This window comes from Sphaeramia orbicularis, chromosome 22, assembly GCF_902148855.1.
Source record: "Sphaeramia orbicularis chromosome 22, fSphaOr1.1, whole genome shotgun sequence".
NCBI lineage: Eukaryota > Metazoa > Chordata > Actinopteri > Kurtiformes > Apogonidae > Sphaeramia > Sphaeramia orbicularis.
Window position 1 is genome coordinate 56,064,890 of NC_043978.1, and position 22,071 is coordinate 56,086,960.

The window sequence follows — 22,071 nt, forward strand, 5'->3', positions numbered from 1 at the left end:
GGATCAGATCTACAAAGACACTAAACACTGAGGAACAGGAAGAAAACAGTTCAAATTGTGCTGAATTTTCTTGAGATATTTCAGGCTGTTCATATTTGTTGAGGTTATTCACATTTTATTGTTACAGGAGTGTTTGTAAATGTAAATATTTTCATAATTTAATTTTAATTTTTTTTGCACTAAAACAAAGACAAAAATTTGAAGTTGTCATTATTTATAGGCATAATGTAAAATTTTCTTCACATCAAACTGAGAAGAAAATATGGAATTATCATTTTTTTGTAGGATATTTTACTTCAGATCATATTGGTCTGTATGTGGAACCTGAACTTAAATGAATCCGTGGAATTTTTGCACTTTGCAAATTCATCCCACGGGCCGCATTGGAACGTTTGGTGGGCCGCATTTGGCCCCCGGGCCACACGTTTGAGACCCCTGCTCTAAAACCTGTGATCTTTGTGTTACACTTCAAATTAAACAGGGATGTACGGATCACACTCCACAGCAGAATGTGAGAAATCCAGGAAAACTGCCTGAGTAAAAGGTGTAAAGGTCCGAGGTGGGTTTGTGGACTGACTGAAGGTGTCGGGCTCCAGCTGCTGGGCCGAACTGCAGCGCTTTTGAGCGCAAAGGTGCTGTGAAGCAGCGTTGGCTAAATGAGAAAGGAAGGGAGACGGATGTGAGACGCCGCAGAGACCGGAAAAGGACAGAGTACCGTGAAGGTGACGGTGGGTTCCCAGTCCGTCTGTTTGGGACGGAGGTGGACTCGGGCCTCTGCTGGTGGTCTGTGGAGACCCAGGCTGCTCACCGGCTCCCCCTGGCTGAAGCTCCCCATCGTGAACGTGAACGGAGCCGTAATGTCCGTCTGTGTACGACAGGGGGAGGAGGGATAGAGGAAGCGCCTGGGAGTAGAGGATGTTCATGTAGATGGAGGGACAGGAGGAGAAACCAGCCCCCAAGGAGCCGTCGGCTCCGGTCGAGGTCCTCATGCTCTCCATGTCACTACTTCTGGTCTTATGGTGTGAGTCAACACTTTCCGATCCTGGCTGCAGAGCGCACTGGTGGGAGGAATACGTCTGGAGATGACAGCTGGTTTTATAGTGGAGATCCTGATCCAACTCAGAGTTGTGGAGCTCACTCTCATTCAGCAAAACCACCTCAGAGTATTTGATTTCACACTTCTCTGGTGTTGCAGCCCACTTCATGCTCTACGGAAAGAAAAGGACATTTACCGTTTATATTCAAATGGAACTAAGTAGCTTTACTCAAGTACAAATCTGATCATCTCAGAGACAAAAGCTGTACTTTTTGCTACAGCACCACATTTCCAAACGTGTTGATTTTGAATGTTTGTGACAAAAACAAGAATAACGTGTTTCTTTCATAAGTTTAGAAAATTCTGCTCCTTTAACCCATAAAGACCCAAACAGCATCTACTGATCTAAGATGTTTCATAACTGCTGATCAATACATGTAAATAATAATGTAGTTTTTCAGCTTTAAACCATCATCCGATATGACTCATCTGGACGTTCAGAGGCTCTGTAGTTACCATGGAAACACCGTCATCTTCTACAACACAGGTGTCAAACTCCGGTCGTCAAGGGCCGGTATCCTGCATGTTTTAGATGTTTCCCTCTTCCAGCACACCTGACGGTCGTTATCAGGCTTCTGCAGAGTTGGATGGTAGGCTGATCATTTGAATCAGGTGTGTTGGAAGAGGGAAACATCTGAAACATGCAGGATACCGGCCCTTGAGGATCTGAGTTTGACACCCCTGTTCTACAACACTGATTCACCAGTAAAACACATGGAGTTGGATCAGTGACAGTGGATGGAGACACTTGGGTTATGTTCAGTTAATGACAGATTTGACAGAAAAAGTCACTTTTCCTCAGTTTTCTCTGTTTCTGTTTCTCTGTTTGAGCTTTTATAAGCATCTACAACACAGGTGTCAAACATGCGGCCCAGGGGCCAAAACCAGCCCACCAAAGGTTTCAATCCAACCCCTCGGATGAATTTGTGAAATGCAAAAATTATAATGAAGATATGAACAATCAAGGACGTGAAAATCATTTTAGGTCAATTCAATCTGAAGTGGGTCAAACCAGTAAAAAACAATCATAACAACCTATAAATAATGAAAAATGCAAATTTTTGTCTTTTTTTGTAGTCTAAAATAAAAAAGTAAAATTACACAAAAATGTTTATATTTACAGACTATCCTTTTACAAAAAAATGTGAATAACCTGAACAAATACGGACAATATGAAATTTCTTAACAGACGTATGTAGAATTGTACCAATATTCTGCCTGTTGCTAAATGTTTTGTGTATTTGTAGATCCACTATGATCTGTACGCTGTGATGCATATGTATAAATGATAAACTAAGGTGTAATATTGTTAAAATTGCACTTATTTTTCTTAAGAATTTTCAGGTTCATATTGTTCATGTTATGTTCAAGTACAGTTCGTAGATGTACACATTTTCATTACAGAATTTTCCTTTTTTCACTCAAAAACATAGAGAAAACTTTGGTGTTGACATTATTTATAAGTTCTTATCCTATTATTTATATATCATTTTATTGGTTCGGCCCACTTTAGATCAGATTAGGCTTAATGTGGCCCCTGAACTAAAATGAGTTTGACAGCCCTGATCGACATGATCAGTGAATTAAATATAGGAAAATACCTAATTTTCACTGAAAAACACAAAATACAGTGGATAATGTTAAAATAAATGGTGATTAATCACAAAAGTTGAATGGAGAGAAAAATTAATTTGGAAACTACCATCAAAGTAGCAATGGGTCTTCATGGGTTAACTAAAAAACACTTTAAAATCCAGTTGGATTGACTGGAAAATGCTCTGTCACAAAACTGAAAACGGGCCTGTTTTCTGAGCTCATGAAAAGTTGACTTTTAAGAGACATGAGCCTCTCACAGGACATCTATTCTTCTTATAAACACGATGTATTCCTGTAGATCACAGGTGTCAAACATGCGGCCGGGGGGCCAAATCCGGCCCGCCACAGGTTCCATTCCTGCCCGCGGGACGAACGTGCAAAAATGAACCTGAACAGTCCAGATTGTCAAAATCATTTTAGTTCAGGTTCCACATACAGACCAATGTGATCTCCAGTCAAAATAACAACACAATAACCCAGAAATAATGACAACTACAAATTTTCTTTGTGAAAAAATATGTGGAAAAAATTTAAGTGAAAAAAAAAAAAAACATTACACTTTACATTTACAAAACAATTTTTTCCACAATAAAATACAAATAATTACATAAATATAAACCCTAACCATTATATATATATATATATATATATATATATATATATATATATATATATATATATACATATATATATATAAACACAGATGAACAACTCAAAATGTGCAATTTTAACAATATTCTGCCTGTTCCTAAATGTTTGGTGCATTTATGGATCCACTGTGATCTGGAGTTGGGTTCATAATAACAGATGGAATATTGGAGAAACTGTTCAAATTTTAGTTCAAACTCCAACATTTGAACAATATTCTGCCTGTTCCCAAATGTTTATGGAACACTGTGTGTAAATGTACATGTAGAAATAAGAAGTCCAGGCAGAATATTGTTAAAATTGCACTAATTTTTCAAAGGAAATTTCTGTTTTCTCAGGGTTTTCACATCTTTTTTGTAAAATGTAAATATTTTCATAATTTAAATGGGGTTTTTTTGTACTAAAACAAAATGGGAAAACTTGGATTTGTCATTTTTTATAGGTTATTATGTCATTCTTTTGCTGGTCTGGCCCGCTTGAGATCAAATTGGGCTAAATATGGAACTGAACCTAAATGAGTTTGACAGCCCTGCTGTAGATTAATCTACCAACAATATACAAAGTAGCTCAAATGAGTTCAACCTTAAACATTCACAGCAGTAAAATTAATCCAAAAACATCACATATAATAGTCAAACACTGACAGGGACCATTTTCTGTACCAGACGACTGTGACTGACTTTGTTGACCATACTTACATAGATATACATACATACATACATATACATTTGCATATAAAATATTCTGAATCACTTTTTGCACATTTCCCCTGTGACCTTCAGTAAAGCAATTTAAAAACTTTGGCATCACCACCATCTTAGATGTAATTTAGTCTTGACTCTAGCAGATCACTGAAAATCCAGTGTTTTTACGCCATCTAGTGGTTAAAATGTTAACTTTACTAATTATTTATCTGCTGATACTGACCAAGAAAATGACAATTTTGATGTCAGAAATGTACAAAAAACAAAAAAATGTAATAACTACATATCCTGACTTTTTTTAAAAAGTATTTTAAACTCTGTTGACCCTACACTTCCCATAATGCACCTTTACAATTGTTTATACGTCTCTATGCATCTACACAATAATTTTCTGCACCAGTGTTCTTAAACCTAATCCATTTGTCCTTTAAAAACTACGTGATACAGTGTAAATATCTGTGATTACCTGTGAAATCATAGCAGTGTAGTGTTTCCTACTTCATAATATAACGTCAAATCTTTGAAATCATAGTATTTTGCTTTGTAGTTATTTCTGTATATAGTTCAAATCATTAAATATCTTCAAGTATAGTGAACTCACCCTATATATCTGTTCCATGTTCCACCATACACAAAAAGCATCTGAACAATGAAAATATGACACAGATTTGGTTCAGTTCAGGCCAGATGGTGACTCCAGGTATTTAGATGAACTACATGTCACAGGGTCATGTTAGTTTGTAGGATGTTAGATGTGGGATTTAATGCATAAGCAACATTAGATGTATCTGCACATACTATACTCCTTCAGTATATCGTACATATCCAGACACATCAGCTCTCTTTCACTACAGCTGTCTGAAACTCCATTTGCTCTTCTAAGGGATCTGTTGTAGATACAGAACTGTGCAAAAGTTTGGAGCGATCTTAAGCTTTGTTGTATTTGAAGGATTGAAATGAGCCTATACTTACTTCTCACTCTCTTTTCTTCAAGTACAACAACAAAAAAATACAGGAAATATGGGCAAAGCCTTCAAAGAGAAAAAAAAGATCTAAGCAGCACAAACAGTTAAAAACATCTGGCATGTTGAACAAAACCAGCAATAAAACATCAGAATATTAATATAATACATCTCATATTGTCTGAACAAAAGGGTTCAGGACATGTTAAATGCAAAAACAGGTAACACTTAATAGAACCAATTTGGTTTATAAAAGCTGCTTTTTCACTGAAACATTTGTTTTTCCTGCTGTACATACTTCCCCTGTATCAGATTGGATCTAAATACAGACTGAGAACTGCATATGTGTGGTCATAAACTTTACTAAAGCAGCAAACTAATGATGACCTAGGACTTTTGGACAGTACTGCACATGGCGGCCCCTGTCATATTCAAAACAAACTGCAAAAATCTAAATCTTACCAAGTGTATTTTTCTCATTTCTAGTCAAAATATCTCATCACACTTAAAATAAGACACAATCACCTAAAGAGTAACTTTTCAGTGAGATATAAGAACTTATTTTTAGGCAATAGATCTTGAAAATCTTATTTCAAGAAATCTTACCAAGACAATTTTCACTTGTTCCATTGGCAGATTTTTTTTTTTTTTGCTTAATTCAAGATTTTTTTTGCTTAATTCAAGCAAAAAAAAAAAAAATCTGCCAATGGAACAAGTGAAAATTGTCTTGGTAAGATTTCTTGAAGTAAGATTTTCAAGATCTATTGTCTAAAAATAAGTTCTTATATCTCGCTGAAAAATTACTCGTTAGGTGATTGTGTCTTATTTTAAGTGTGATGAGATACTTTGACTACAAATGAGAAAAATACACTTGGTAAGATTTAGATTTTGCAGTGCATGCATCTCTTGCAGATCAGATCTTTTCATTTTCTCTCCTTAACTCATAAACACTCAGTGCTACTTTGGTGGCAGTTCCCAAATATTTTTTTCTCTCAGTTTAACCTTTCTTAACTGATTTATCACTATTTATTATAATATTATCCTCTGTATTCATCATTTTTTCAGTGTAAATTAGGTACTTTCCTATATTTAATCAGCTGATCATGTAGATGTTAATAAAAACTCAGAGAAAGTTCAAAGGTTATTAAATTAGCAAAGAAAGAAAACTGAAGAAAAAGTGACATTTTCAACAAATATATCAAAAACTGAGCATAAAATAAGTGTTTCCATCCACTGTCATTGATCCAACTCCATGGGTTTTACTGGTGAATCAGTGTAGTAGAAGATGACGGTGTTTCCACGGTAACTATGGAGCCTCTGAACATCCAAATGGGTCATATCCGATGGCCATGAAAAGATGCATTTTACTGTATTTTACACCAATTATTTACATGCATTAATAGGATTAGTGGATCAACAGGTACTAAACAGTTTAGATCAGTAGATGGTTTTGGTCGCCGGTGGATGTTTGTATCTTTATGGGTTAAATATTATGGATATGTGACAGATCTCTCTGGATATTGGTCCTTTTTGTCCACTGTGGGTTATATCAACTTTTATTGAAAAAGCCACAGAAAACAGTAAAAGATGAATTATAGTATCTGATCTGACATAAAGTACAGATGAGCATTTAGGGGAGTACCGCATAAATTAAGGGTTGTTTATTTATTACCTACACGAAGGAATGATGGAGGTTATGTTTTCAACAAGGTTTGCCTGTTAGCATGATAACTCAAAAACTTATGGATGGATTTGGATGAAATTTTCAGGAAATATTGATACTGGTACAAGGAACAAATGATTAAATTTTGGTGGTGATCGGGGGGGGGAGGGACTGATCTGCCTTGGCAGAGGTCTGCGCTCTCCGATGTGCTTTTCTAGTTTGTTTAGCAGGGACAGTACACATTAATGAACATTTCTGTAAATGTAGTATTAGCAAAATAGCTATTTTTCAACTGTTGCCCCTGGGTAAGATGTAAAGTAGCAGCATTCATAAAATTAGAAACATTTTAAAAACTAGAAAAGCACTCCGAGAGCGCAGACCTCCACCAAGGCAGATCAGCCCCCCCCAATCACCACCAAAATGTAATTATTTGTTCCTTGAGCCAGTATCAACATTTCCTGAAAATTTCATCCAAATCCGTCCATAACTTTTTGAGTTCTCCTGCTAAATAGAGGTAATTAAGGCTACACACACACGATATAGCATTAGTTCACATATACAGTATACACATTTAACCTTTAAGTATTAGTACAAACACCTAAATTAAAGGTTACCTCCAAGGCTGGTTTCAGGGTCCAGCGGCTCAGACTGCTGTTGGACGGATCAGGGATGTTTTGGCACAGTTTGTGCTTCACACTACAAAGTTATTCAAAAGGAGAGTACAGAATTAGAAATTATTCTGCTTTAAGATTTTAATACAAATGGAATTATGGAGAGACGATAAGAGTTATGCGTTTTGGCAAGAATCTTAAGTATAGATTTCCATCCATCCATCCATTTTCTGAAACAATTAATCCTTGTGGTGGTCACAGGAATGCTAGAGTCTATACTGCACAGATCCAGGGGATATTTAGAACACATGCATTTACTACATATGCATCCCCAAAATAAAACATGACACAAACTCATACTATATACATATACTGAATGAAATACTGAAGTTATGCTCAATATTTTTTGGCCACTAAAGAAAATGTCCCCTGGTGTTTTGTTTTGTTTTTTTTCTCGGCCCACTCCACCCACATTCTTCAGTACAGCTTAATGTTAATAAAGTGATGAGGAATATTACATTACACTCATTACACAAATATGTTGAGAGGAATGTTTCATGGCTTACTGTCTTTTTTACCAGACAATGAAGTTTTGAAAGTTTGCCAAATTTATCTTTTAGGACAACTATTGTTTTATATAAATAAAATATTTCACTGCAAAAATCAAAATCTTACCAAGTGTATTTTTCTCATTTCTACTCAAAATATCTCATCACACTTAAACTAAGACATAATCATCTAAAGAGTAACTTTTCAGTGAGATATAAGAACTATATATTTGAAAATATTATGTCAAGAAATCTTACCAAGATAATTTTCACTTGTTCCACTGGCAGATTTTTTTGCTTGAATTAAGCAAAAAAAAAAAAATCGAGAAATATACGTGATCTTTTGAAATAACTAGCAATGAAAATTCAGTACAGGTACCGTTTTAATCCTTTCGACAAATCAGTGATGGATGGATGGATGAAATTCATGGCAGATGCAGTAAGAACATTTTTCTGAACGTGCCACACATGACCATACAGCACATAGCCGAAGCTCAGAGGTTGTCGTTGTGAGAGGCAACACACTAAAAATGGAAGTGAGGAGTCCACTGCTTGAAACCCAGTAGCAAGATCACTCAAGCTGAGTACATGCTTATAGATGATGCATTCTACAGAACTGACAGGACCCATGAATTGAATCTGATCAATAATCCATGCATCATCTGGTCATGCACTTAATGTGTTTAGTGAAGTCAGTCTTGGGTAAAAGTAAACTTTTCTACCAAATGTTTAGATCACAGGTGTCAAACATGCGGCCCGGGGGCCAAATCCGGCCCGCCAAAGGGTCCAGTCCGGCCCCTGGGATGAATTTGTGAAATGCAAAAATTACACTAAAATATGAACAACCCTTTTAGCTCAGGTTCCACATTCAGACCAGTTCAATCTCCAGTGGGTCAGACCAGTCAAATACTATCATAAGAACATAGAAATAATGACAACTCCAAATTTTTCTCTTTGTAAATGTAAATATTTTCATGTATTTACACTAAAGCAAAGTATAATTTCACCAAAAATGTGAATAACCTGAACAAATATGAACAACCTGAAATGTCGTAAGAGAAGTCAGTACAATTTTAACAATAGTCTGTCTGTTATTAAATGTTTTGTGTGTTTGTAGATCCACTGTGATCTGTGAGTTCTAATGTACATGTGGAAATGATAAACTGAGGCAGAATAGTGTTCAAATTACACTGATTTTTTCAGTTTGTTCATGTTAGTCACATTGTCTGAAAGGATAGTTTGCAGATGTAAACCTTTTCATAATGTAAATTGACTTTTTTCACTCTAAAACAGTGGAAAGTTTGGAGTTGACATTATTCATACATTATTCTGTTATTATTCTACTGGTTCGGCCCACTGCAGATCAAATTTAGCTGAATGTGGCCCCTGAGCTAAAATAAGTTTGACACTCCTGGTTTAGATTTTCTGTCATTTTGCTGTCATTTTAAGTTTTTCTGCCATTTTCTACCATTCCAGAGATATCTCCTTTATAAATGTAAGGTCCAGACGAACAAACTGACCTACAATTGCTCCTACAGTGAAACATGGACTCAGTTTAAAATTGTACGGTTCAACAAAAAATAACACTGTGATGTTTCAAGGCGAGGAGATAAAACACTTAAAGCACAACAAGCTCAGTGTGTTTCACATCTTACATGTGACTGTGAGCCAGACCGGCCATCAGAAGCAGCGCTCCTGAAGTCAGCACGAGGAGACAGATGACATACATGGCCACTGGGACTTCCTCAGAGCCTAAAAGCCAAACACACAAGTACAGAAGTTCAAGGAGGTTCTGTGCGTCTTGTGTTCTGCGTCAGCACGTGTGTGTCTTTTCTCCACCTATGTGAACATTAACGGTTGTCCCGTTCTCCCCCGCTCCAGCCTCTGTGTTGGCCCTTAAGTAGACGCTGTAGTGACCCGGTGATAAATTCAGCAGAGTGTGACGACGAACGTGACCAGGTACAATCTCACCTGAAAAAACAAGAAGATGCACAGATGACGGATTAAAATTAAAGAAGCAACGAGAGATCAAGCACACGGAAACAGACAAAACACAAGTGAAGTAAGAAGCACGGTCATCCATCTGGGCGACACGGTGGTGCAGTGGTTAGCACTGGGGCCTCACAGACAGAAGGTCCTGGGTTCCATTCCAACACCAGTCGACGGGGGGTGGGACCTTTCCGTGTGGAGTTTACATGTTCTCCCCATGTCTGCGTGGGTTCTCTCCGGGTACTCTGGCTCCTCCCACCATCCAAACACGTGCACTGATAGGTTAATAGGTTAATCTAAATCCCCCATAGGTGTGAATGTGACAGTGATTGTTTGTCTCTATATGTTCAGCCCTGCAACGAACTGGTCACATGTCCAGGGTGAACCCCGCCTTCGCCCGTATGTAGCCGGGATAGGCTCCAAGAGACCCCCGTGACCCTAGTGAAGATGAAGCGGGTTCAGAAAATGAATGAATGAATGAATGAATGAACGAATGGTCATCCATCTGACCGTCATGGACGATGCCAGACACCCAACTCTGCATTCGAGAGGAGGGGGAGGAGCAACAGGAGGAGAGAAGATGAGGAGGATGACATGAGGAGGAGATAGAACACTGGACATCTGCTCCACCTCTGGTCACAGCCACTGGGCCCTTCTGTGGTGCACTGTGGTGCACTGGTTATTCCAGGGTGCAAGGTTTGTTTTGGTGCTGTGTATTTTAGTTCGCTCACTGCTACGGCTACTTATAATAATAATAATAATAATAACAATTATTATTATTATTATTACTTACATACTTATATTACTTATATATCGCTATGGCGACTATTACTCGTACTCGTCATCTTCTGCTTATCCGGGTCGGGGTCGCAGGACCAGAAGCCTCAGCAGAGAAGCCCAGACAGCCCTCTCCCCTACTATTACTACTACTGTTACTACTACTACTACTACTACTACTACTATTACTACTACTGTTACTACTACTACTACTACTACTACTGTTACTACTACTACTACTACTACTACTACTACTACTACTACTACTGTTACTACTACTACTACTACTACTACTGTTACTACTACAACTACTGTTACTACTACAACTACTCTTACTACTACTGCTACTATTACTAGGCAAGGCAGATTTATTTGTATACAGTTCATACACAGGGCAGTTCACAGTGCTTTACAAAAATGGAAAAGAGACAGATTAAAAATGCACCATTACAATTAAAACAGAATCAATAAAACATAAATAATAATCAATTTAAACAAAGTAAAAGGTCAGAGGTCAGATAGAACCCTTTCAGTTGTTCTGTGCACAGTTGAACAGAACTGTTTTCAGCCTGGACTCAAACACTGGCACAGTTCAGGTCTGTGTGATGTCATCAGGAACACTGTTCCAGAGTTTAGCTGCATAGAACTGAAACACATAGAACTGAAACACATAGAACTGAAACACACAGAAGTGAAACACACAGAACTGAAACGCAGCTGCACCTGTTTAGTCTTGACTCTGGGACCAGCAGAAGACCAGTCCCTGACCAGTACTACTACTACTACTACTACTACTATTGTTATCACTTTATTATAACTTTTATCCTGTGATTTTATATATATATATATATATATATATATATATATATATATATATATATATATATATATATATATATATATATATATATATATATATATGTGTCAGGGTAGAGACTGCGATCTGGTAGGATCGGTGATTCTACCAGTAGAGACTCCGATCGTAGTCTCTACCAGTAGAAACTCCGATCAGAGTCTCTACTGGTAGAAACTCCAATCCGAACCCTAACCCTAACCCTAACCCTTCTACTGGCAGGATCGGAGTTTCTACCAGTAGAGACTCTGATCGGAGTTTCTACTGGTAGAATCGCCGATCCTACCAGATCGCAGTCTCTACCCTTATATATATATATATATATATATATATATATATATATATATATATATATATATATATATATATATATATATATGTGTGTGTATAAGTATTATTATTATTATTATTACTACTTTGCCACTTGCTTCTACTACTTCTTTCCAATGTGCAATTCCAATTGTTCACTACTGTTTTTTTATTGTAATTGTTTTGCTATTTTCTTGTGGTATTTCTTGTGTGTACATTCGGTGTTGTGCTGCTATTGGAACCTAAATTTTATGAGGGGTCTGCCCAAAGTCTCAACAGAGTTCTATCGAATCTAATCTAATCTAATCTAATCTAATATAATATAATATAATATAATATAATATAATATAATATAATCTGACTGAGGCTGAAAACTGTCCCAACACAGGAAAATACAAATCTGCTGCAAAGAGCTCAGAAAAAAACAATAGGGAATCCAAAAAGGTGACAATTTATTTGCACTATCTCTGTATTTTATGAGTATTTGTGTTGTTGTGAAATCCTTTGTTAATTTGCTAGTGTTTTGTCGATGTGCACGGGTTTTCATAAGCTGAGGTGTGATCGTTACGTTTGTCATTATGTGTGTTATAACTCACTCCTGGCTGGTTGGTTTGTCATTGCGTAGTAGATTGTGTAGTTACAGATGAAACCGTGCAGGTCTTCCACAGGTATAGGAGCCCAGCTGAACTCCACAGAACTGCCGGAGATCTTCTGCACCTTCACTTGAGGACCAGCTGAGGGCACTGTCAAAACACAGAGGGTGACAATGACCATCAGTGAGTGAAATGGGCTGGATTTCACAACATCAGAACCTGAAAGTTTGGTTGTGTTGTGTCAGTCAGTAGTAATATGAGGTTTTTCACTTTTTACAATTAAACACAACATATATTCATTTTGTCTCCATGCGCTCTTGATCATGTCATTACCAACACATGGATGCACATGTACACAAACAGAAGCAGCTGCAACTGATATTTAAGCTTCTTGATTTTGGTTTTCTTTTTCTTTCCCATGAATGTTGCAACATGAAAAAGATGATGCCATGTGGTAGATGTCCTCATCAGGGTGTGAACTACAGGCAGAGGTGGCCAAAGTGTTTACTTCAGTACAAGTACACATACTGGAGTAAACACAGACTCAAGTAAAAGTAGAACACCACACCAAATTTAATGACCACAGTAAAAGTAAACAAATCACAGGATCTGAAATATACTCAACAGTATAAACGTCTGTGATGGACATTTTAACCAGGGTTTTATACAGTATGTGTCAAACTGCACAGACTCATGCACCTTGTTGTTAATTCTACAGTATATCCTTCACATGTTGCACATATCTCTTCTGTCTCTGCTACAAAGTTCGTCTTTTGTATATTTTCAGTATATCTTTGTAGTTTTGTATATTGTAAGTATTTTTCATTATAATTTTTATGTGATAGTTCTTATATTCAGTCTTTTTTTTTTTGCACTTTAAGAACCTGCTGTTAAACAGAAACAGCCTATTCTATTCTATTCTATTCTATTCTATTCTATTCTATTCTATTCTACAAAATGGTGGTAACAGGACTCAAAACAGTAATGCTTTTGCTCTGCGATCTGGTCTCTACCAAGGTTATTATCATTAACGAAAACTAATGAAATGACAAAAACTAGAATTGTAAAAACATTTTCGTTAACTGAAATAAATAAAAACTATAATTAAAAGAAAAAAATGACAACTAACTGAAACTGTATTGTGTGCTTACAAAACTAATTAAAACATATAAAAATTATGGCTAAAATTCTCTTAGTTTTCGTCTTTGTTAATATCGGATTGATATGAAATTGATTAATTTCACTCTAGCAATTTTAGCTGCTGTCTCCATACGACACTTTTTGCTCCGTCACTTGTGTTCACTTGTGGTTTCCAGTCGTCTTCTGGTCCCCACTCTACCTGGAAACATGGAGACTAAAGCAGCAGAGTCCTGTCTGGGATTGATTTGAATAGGACAGCGAAGATGTGAATAAAATAAAACTAAGCATTTAGAAGAAAATGAAAACTAATAAAAACTATCAAACCTGCTCTAAAAACTAATTAAAACGAACTGAATTAGAGAAAAAAAGTCAAAACTAAATAAAACTAAACTAGAATGAAAAATCCAAAACTATTAGAACCTTGGTCTCTACTGCTTTTCATCTTGCTGAATCTTTAAAGACATTTGTTTTATCAAGTCTGTTGCACAGTTTTCATCTTAATCACCTCATTTCATTTATTACAGTTTACTTCTTGTTACTTTAATGTTACGTGATACGCTCTGTAAGAGCCGTCATTTAGGCTGAAACTAGTCTTGTTGTTGTGAATGTGCTCAACTAAGTAAATACCCATAAATACTCAAGTACATATTCCTGAAACCAGTGGCAGAATTTAACAAAGTAAAAGTACTTTGTTACTGTACTTAAGTAATTTTTTTTGCATCTGTACTTTACTAAAGTAAATTTATGGAGGGGTACTTTTTACTTTTACTTTGCTACATTTTAGAGCGAGTATCTGTACTTTTTACTCCACTACTTTTCAAATTGTGTTTGCATTACATGCTACTTTTGTTTTCATCTTCTTTTTGTAACTTGATTGTTTTACCATGTGCACAAAGCGCTGTGCATCTGTATGCATCACCATAATCCAGCTGTAGAGGTTCAGCTGGATTGATTTTCTCTCCCAAAAGAGCGCGACTCAATTAAAAAAACTTTGAAAATCAGCTCCTTTTGAAGTTGAATCATAAATATTGGTAATATTCAGACTTAGAAATGTCTGGCCTGTTGGGTTCATTACTGTACCAGAAGATTGTGTTTCTTGTGGGTCCTCTTTACGGTTTGAGACCAGAGTTTGTTCTGCTTCTGTTTACAGTGGTCAGTATTCAATAAATTGAGCAGTTACTTATGATGCTGCTTCTCTCTTTGTATATTTACCAAACATCCAGTTCTATCACTTTTAATCAATATTTACTTCATTAAGTATAATGGTTGAATCTGAATCAAATACTTTTACTTTTAAGTACATTTTAAAATTAGTACTTTTTTTTTTACTTTTACTTAAATAGATTTTTCCCTGGATACTTTGACTTTTACTTAAGCACCTTTTTTGCCCTTGTATCTGTACTTTTACTAAAGTAAAAAAAAAGTGAGTACTTCATCCACCACTGCCTCAAACTCTGAATTACTGCATATTTAGTTCCTTCCAACATCTGACTAGAGGTGAAGCCAGAGGAAGTTTTGATCTTTACAGTCTTTCTCAGTTGTTTTGGTACATTTCTCAAACCATCATTACATTAAGTTACATAATACATTTCTAAATCCAACGTGTGCAAGCTTCAAAACACAGTAGATTACCTCCAAAATCGTGTAATGTAAAAATTCTTAGTTTATGTGTCAAAAGGAAACACTCTGCTCAGGGTGTTGGTGCTTGATCCAAATAAAAATTCCAGACTTCTTCCAGACATTTTCAAAACTGCTATTTTTTCCCCTAAGACCTTGACTTTATGTACTTTTATACTTGCGTGCCTACTTTTTGGGTTGAGACTGTACCTGTTGTGTGTCATAGAAAAGTTTATTTTAATAAAAGTTTGAATGATGAATGCATAATTTGCAGTAAATTGTATTTTACTGACAGAAATGTTTTCAAAACATATGAAATCATACATATGATATCGTTCAAACAAATTTCACTCGAATCATTCCAGAAACTGGTTAGAGAGATCATATCAAGTTTTTTGTACGATTTATCAGTGTTATAAGTCATACTTTCTCCCACTCCTTTTCAAATATGCAAATAAAATTATATCTTGTTTTCATGCATAATTTTTTTCATGTTTTCTTGCACTCTGTCTTATTTCTAAAGACTAAAGTAGGATTACTTTGTTTTGCTGCATATTTCAAATAAACTGAAACTAACTAATATGCTTTCCTCATGTATTTTTATTTCTCTTACAAGACTATGTACCTTTGAGCATACTCCAAAATTTGACTATGAGTGACACTGTTTTCCATACTTTCTTAAGACTTTCATACAAAATTCCAGACTTTTCAAGTTCTGCAAAACAAATCCCATACTTTTAAGACTTTCAAGACATGTGCAAACACCCTGCATGCTGTACTGCACAAAGACGAAAAATCACCATTACATATTTACTGTAGGAAACATAGGAAACACATAGGTGACCGCAAATTACAGTCCGAACTCTGTCAGGCTGTAGACTTTTATTCTACCTAGTGATGCGGCAGGTCTGCTGTGATGTCTTCACATTCTTTAAATTAAAGACGTATCTACAAAAAACGTAACAAGAATGTATAAAACCAGCTTGACACATAATGATAACTAGTTCAACACTTTTACATGTAATGATTCCAGTGATGAACTAATGCCTAAATGTTCTGGGGGAAGAACCATTCAACAGAGAACCTGTAGAAGGTATTTTGATCAACATGACAGCAAAAGTAGACAACTGTAGACGAGCATGTGCATGAATGTGTGGAAGCATTAGTGAACATTGTTTCATAGAAATGAGAAATAGCCTCTGTGATGTAACTACATGATGTGGAAGTTGACCTAATAATCTGATCTGACAAATGCAGCACAATGACTGAAAAAACTAAACACCAGCTCCCCTGAAAACATGATGTGTAAAATGAGTTAAAATTATCGACAGTCTGCTATTTTTATCATGCGTTTCATCGCCACACATTTCACATCCTTATCACTACAGAACATGTCTAAAATTAGGCAGCTATTGGCGTAGGATTCGTGGGTTATTCATCTGTGAGTCACAAACACCAGATGGTTGTTACTGATATCAACTACAGACGACAAACACACACTGTTGATGCCATCCAGTGTGCTACAAAACAGCAGAAGAATAGTGAAAAAGGCGACCTTCGTCTTGTTGGTCAAAAACAGATGATGCACCATTTATGAAACAGAAAATCTGTTCGCATCTGTCAGCAATATTTCACTCTGAACGCAAATACAAGAAAGCTGTGACCATGTGACATCATTTCAGGAAATACGTTTGTCTTTACAGTTTGGGATGAACAGAACAGAACAGAACAGAAGAGAACAGAACAGAAGAGAAGAGAAGAGAAGAGAAGAGAAGAGAAGAGAAGAGAAGAGAAGAGAAGAGAAGAGAAGAGAAGAGAAGAGAAGAGAAGAGAAGAGAAGAGAAGAGAAGAGAAGAGAACAAAACAAAACAAAACAAAACAAAACAAAACAGAACAGAACAGAACAGAACAGAACAGAATAGAATAGAATAGAATAGAATAGAATAGAATAGAATAGAATAGAATAGAAGTCATCAGGTCATCAGATATGACCATATTTGGACATTCAGAGGCTCCATAGTGAACGTGGAAACACTGTCATCTTCTACAAAATTGATTCACCAATAAAACCCATGGAGTTGGACAATGACAGTGGATGAACACATTTGTTTTTACATTTAATTATTAATATCTTTGCTGAAAAGTCACTTTTTCCTCAGTGTTCTCTGTTCCTGATATAATAACGCTCAATTTTAATCTGAGCTTTTATGAACATATGTTCAGTGAATTAAATAGAGGAAACTACCTTTTCATTGAAAAAAACCCCAAACCAAATACTGTGGATAATATTATAATAGATGGAGATAAATCAGTTAAGAAAGGTTAAATAGAGAAAAAAATTCATTTGGGAACTGCCATAAAAGTAGCACTGTGTGTTTATGGGTTAACCCGTACCACTGACCAAAAGCATCTACTGATCTAAACTGTTTAATATCTGTTCATCCACTAATCCTATCAATACATGTAAATAATTGGTATAAAATACAGTTCGTCATCTTTTCATGGTCATCAGATATGAGTCATTTGGACGTTCAGAGGCTCCGTAGTGAATGTGGAAACACCGTCATCTTCTACAACATTAATTCACCAGTAAAACCCATGGAGTTGGATCAATGACAGTGGATGGACACACTGGGTTTATGTTCAGTTAATGAGAGATTTGACTGAAAAAGTCACTTTTTAAATTTTTCTTTCATTTTTTGATATAATAACCTTTGAGTTTTCATGAACATCTAACTTAAATATGGGAAAATACATGATTCACTGAGAAAAATGCAAAATATAGAGGATAAAATTGTAATAAATAGTGATAGATCGCTTAAGAAAGGTTAAATCAAGAGAAAATTTCATTTAGGAACTGACACAAAAGTAGCACTGGGTCTTTATGGGTTAATACACGCTGCTGCACAGTAGAAAACATTTTCTACTACGACTACTCCCATTATTTACTACTACTGCTACTCCTAGTACTGTGTGAGCACACTTTGTGAAAAAGAACCAGAGTCTAAAGTCTAAAGTAAACAGTAGGAGAAATTCAGACAAATGTTTGCCTTCTGTTTAGAGTTAACTCTGACACATGACTCTTAAATCCCATGTCATCTGAAACATGGAGCTGCTTCCAGAGCTTCAGCTGATGCTGTGTTTAGTAGACGTACCTCCTTGTCGTGTGTAGATGAGCTGCGTACTGTCCTGTCCTGCTCCTCCTTCAGCGTACAACGCTCTAACAGATACTGTATAACGCGTCAGTGGCTCCACTCCTTCTAAAACAAAACACAAAAGTTCTTGTCAGCGCTTGTTCCTTATATAAGCTGTGAATAATATTTCCTGTACGTAGGAACAGGGCCATCAGGATCATATCTTAGCAGTGGAAAAAAGACACCCTAAAATTTTTAATCTCCAATATTATCATAAATATTTGCGGAAAAATCTTTTTTGTTTTTTTCAAAGGCGTAGCTGCATCAGAAAGACACAAACAAATGCAATTTTTTTTTTTTTTTTTTTTTATTGTTCCTGGTTGTTAACAAGAAATAATAATACAACTAGATTCTTGACATGTCATGCCCTGGATGTGTTTCAAGGTTTATTATCTTTCTGTAACATCCAGTTCTGACCTCTGAACACTGCATATATGCAGAAGGGAGCATGAGGGTTTACTGACTTAAGAGTGATTCTTAATGCAATATATCACAAATGCATGGGGTGTCCAAAAACGTTTTTCCACCACTGCAGTTCATTTCACTGATACTAACATTTTTCTGACAATTGTACATTTTTAAACAGTTTCATTCAATGATTAAGTGATTTTTTTATGGACACAAACAAATCCAAAAATAAAAGGGCAAGAAGCAAACACACTGTTGAAATTTTTATAACTGTATTATTATTGTTATTGTTATTATGATGATGATGATTATTATTATTATTATTATTATTATTATTATTATTATTATTATTATTATTAGTAGTAGTAGTAGTAGTAGTAGTAGCATTACTTTTAGATTTATATTACTTATTACTTCCTTATATACTGTTGTTACAACTACTACTACTATCACTTTATCAAAATAATTATTAGTTCTGTTACTACAAAACTATATACAGTATATACATATTGTGCATGTCATATTATAGCATAATTACTTATTTCTTCTTGTTATTTGTTATTACTACTTTGTTGTCTATTTGTTCTAGGACTTGTACTAGTACTTTGAATGTGCAGTTGCCTGTTTTTCACAACCGTTTTTATAGTTACTATTACTATTTACTTTTGTTTTCTCTTGTAATTCTTCTTATATGTGTATTTTCAGTGTTGTACTGGTACTGAAACCTGAATTTCAAATCTAATCTAATCTACATCTAATCTAATCTTTTATTGTTTTTTATTTTTAAAGCATGTTTATACAGAGACATTGTTGGTTATTATTGCTAGTATTATCATTACAATTATTAGGTTTAATTGTGGTTTGGGATGTTTGTCCCCAGAGTAATATACAAGAAAACATATGTTTACACTGCTGGAAAACTGAAAGGAACAAACAATCCAAAGCCAAATGTCTGTAGAATGATCATTTTAAGCATGGATGGAAACAGTTGAGACAATGCCTGTCTTTTTCCTACTCTACCTACACTCTGTTTGAATGCCAAATTGATCAAAAAAAAAATAAGGAAAACCTGTCATCCTCTTTTTTCATAATGGCTTGAGTGACATCTTATTTAGTTTTCCCTTTATAATCACTACACACCTGTTCATACATTGTTGTATTACCTGAAATTACCAGCGTTGTACAGGACCTATTCAGACGCTCCCAGTGAATGGTGCTGTCGTTTTTCTCTCTAACAGTAAACCATTCGACAACAAAACCGCTTGGAGAAGGCTCAGCTGGAGCGATCCACCGTACCTCCAAGTGATGGTCATCCAGAGGTACTGCTGTGATTTGACTCATGGATGGCAGCTCTGGAGAGAAGGAAGGTAAAGCAATTACCAGATTTACTTATATCATTTTGATTCATAGAAAGCACAGAAAACTCTGTATGTTAAATGACAGTTCGCTGGATAGTTTTAGGTGCATCATAAATTATTCTATATGAAATTTTAAGATTTTTTTTATTGTATTTTGTTATCTTCATGTTGGAAATGTGACACCCTGTTCAAACAAATGAAGTTACTTTGAAACACATCACAGTTTTTGTCCTTTTTATTATTTGAGGTTAAATCTATAATGTGTGAAGCTTGAAACTATTGTAAATTATTTTTTTTGTTCAAAATATTTTTTAATATTGGTCAATGTCAGATTTCAATGTGAACCAGACTGGTCCCAAACTGACCTGCATGTGCAAAAGAACAAATATATCACACGCAACATGCAGTCATGTGGTAGTTTCATTCATAACTTGATATGTTGTGCAAACAAATGAGAACAAGGACAACAATGATGGGTGGGTGGAATATGTGATTGACAGCTGTAATTACCAATCACAGTCCTGATTCCATCAGACACAACCTCCACATGACTCTGCTCTACTCTATGTCTCAACATGGAAGCTTGGAAAAATGGCTTCAGTTTTCATAAAAGCATGAAACAGAAGTCTGTCTATCTATCTATCTATCTATCTATCTATCTATCTATCTATCTATCTATCTATCTATCTATCTATCTATCTATCTATCTATCTATCTATCTATCTATCTATCTATCTATACAGGGTGTCCCCACAAAATGTATACACACTTTAAATAATTGTAAAGTAGGTGTTTATTAAAATTCTTTTCATTTTCAAAATGTAATAAAATTTACAAACATCATTTTATTGTTTTGTCACCGCCTGTTCTCAAACTGACATCCGTTCTGGTCCAGACTCTGCTGACAACACGAAGCAATGGAATCGCACACATCACAAAACAATTCCCTTGGTATTTGCGTGCATTCACGTTCAGCGACTGTTGCAGGTCTCGTAGCGTAGACTTTGTCTTTTAGGAATCCCCATAAAAAAAGTCTAGTGGTGTGAGGTCTAGTGAACTTGCCAAACAGGTGGATCGGACAGAGGGGTTTCGTTGAATACCCTCCGCAAATATAACAATTTAAATCAAACTAACCAATGCAATGATATATATCCCAATACAAAACTGTATTATGACATTTGTCATTATTGTTTTGTATCCCAGATCCCTGTTAGAAAAGAAACACCTGAATTCAACATGTCCAAATACTTTTGTCCATATAGTGTGTAACTTAGGCAGTTATGCTGTGATGCTAACAATATGTAACCGCTCACTTACCTGCATCCTGAGCTCCATGGAGCCATATCCAGGCTTCTGGTGAGGTCCCTGCAGAGGTGGAGGCTGTCAGAGAGCAGGAGCAGCGTCCAGGTGGGAGGTGCAAACTACAAGAAGTACAGGACCCATGGAGGTTTCTACAGCTCCCATTGTCAGTCAGAACCAGACCACCCTCTGTTCGACAGGTCACGTTGTAGAAGCGAAATAAGCCGTTGGCCAGAAAATGAGGCAAGGGCTTAAAAAGGATGAGAGAAAGTTGAGTTAAAATATTCCATAATGATGATGAGGATATGAAGTTTAATCAGTTCTGCTTGTGTAATGTCTTGCTTCTCTAAAAAATGATTCATTAGACCACAGCTTAATATCTTCAGGGAAACACAAAAACAAATTAGAGATGTTACGCAACAAGATGATGAAAGAATAATCACATATAAAAGCTATTAAACTGCAAAGATATTGGCCTCAAAAAGTGACAAATAATACAGGATTTGTGAGTTAAATTCATATAAACTACACAACACACAACACCATATACCTTCCAGAGCAGTGAGGTGAGTCTCCGTCCATTCTGGTCCGTCTCTTTGACCCGCCTCCAGAACAGCAGCGCTGATGACGGAGCTAAACACAGGAGGCAGTTTGACGAAGGCAAAGCACAACATGAGAACTATTTCTGCTGACGTACATTCTACAT

General features: G+C 35.9%; 1 protein-coding gene across 3 annotated transcripts in view; it reads right to left on the reverse strand.

Moving 5' to 3' along the window:
• Nucleotides 1–330: 330 nt before the first annotated feature.
• LOC115414379 (interleukin-31 receptor subunit alpha) overlaps nucleotides 331–22,071 on the reverse strand; it is a 56,794-nt gene continuing 35,053 nt past the window's right edge. For 2 of the 3 annotated variants that reach the window (XM_030127704.1, XM_030127706.1), the window contains 9 exons: nucleotides 21,916–21,998; nucleotides 21,384–21,615; nucleotides 19,872–20,060; nucleotides 18,262–18,366; nucleotides 12,353–12,499; nucleotides 9,668–9,799; nucleotides 9,484–9,580; nucleotides 7,284–7,365; nucleotides 331–1,208 (listed from right to left, as the gene is read on the reverse strand). In XM_030127704.1, coding sequence (XP_029983564.1) covers nucleotides 474–1,208; nucleotides 7,284–7,365; nucleotides 9,484–9,580; nucleotides 9,668–9,799; nucleotides 12,353–12,499; nucleotides 18,262–18,366; nucleotides 19,872–20,060; nucleotides 21,384–21,615; nucleotides 21,916–21,998 — 1,802 coding nt within the window. In that variant the 3' untranslated portion in view covers nucleotides 331–473. The remainder of the gene's footprint in view (nucleotides 1,209–7,283; nucleotides 7,366–9,483; nucleotides 9,581–9,667; nucleotides 9,800–12,352; nucleotides 12,500–18,261; nucleotides 18,367–19,871; nucleotides 20,061–21,383; nucleotides 21,616–21,915; nucleotides 21,999–22,071) is intronic. The other variant, XM_030127705.1, reaches the window with a different exon arrangement.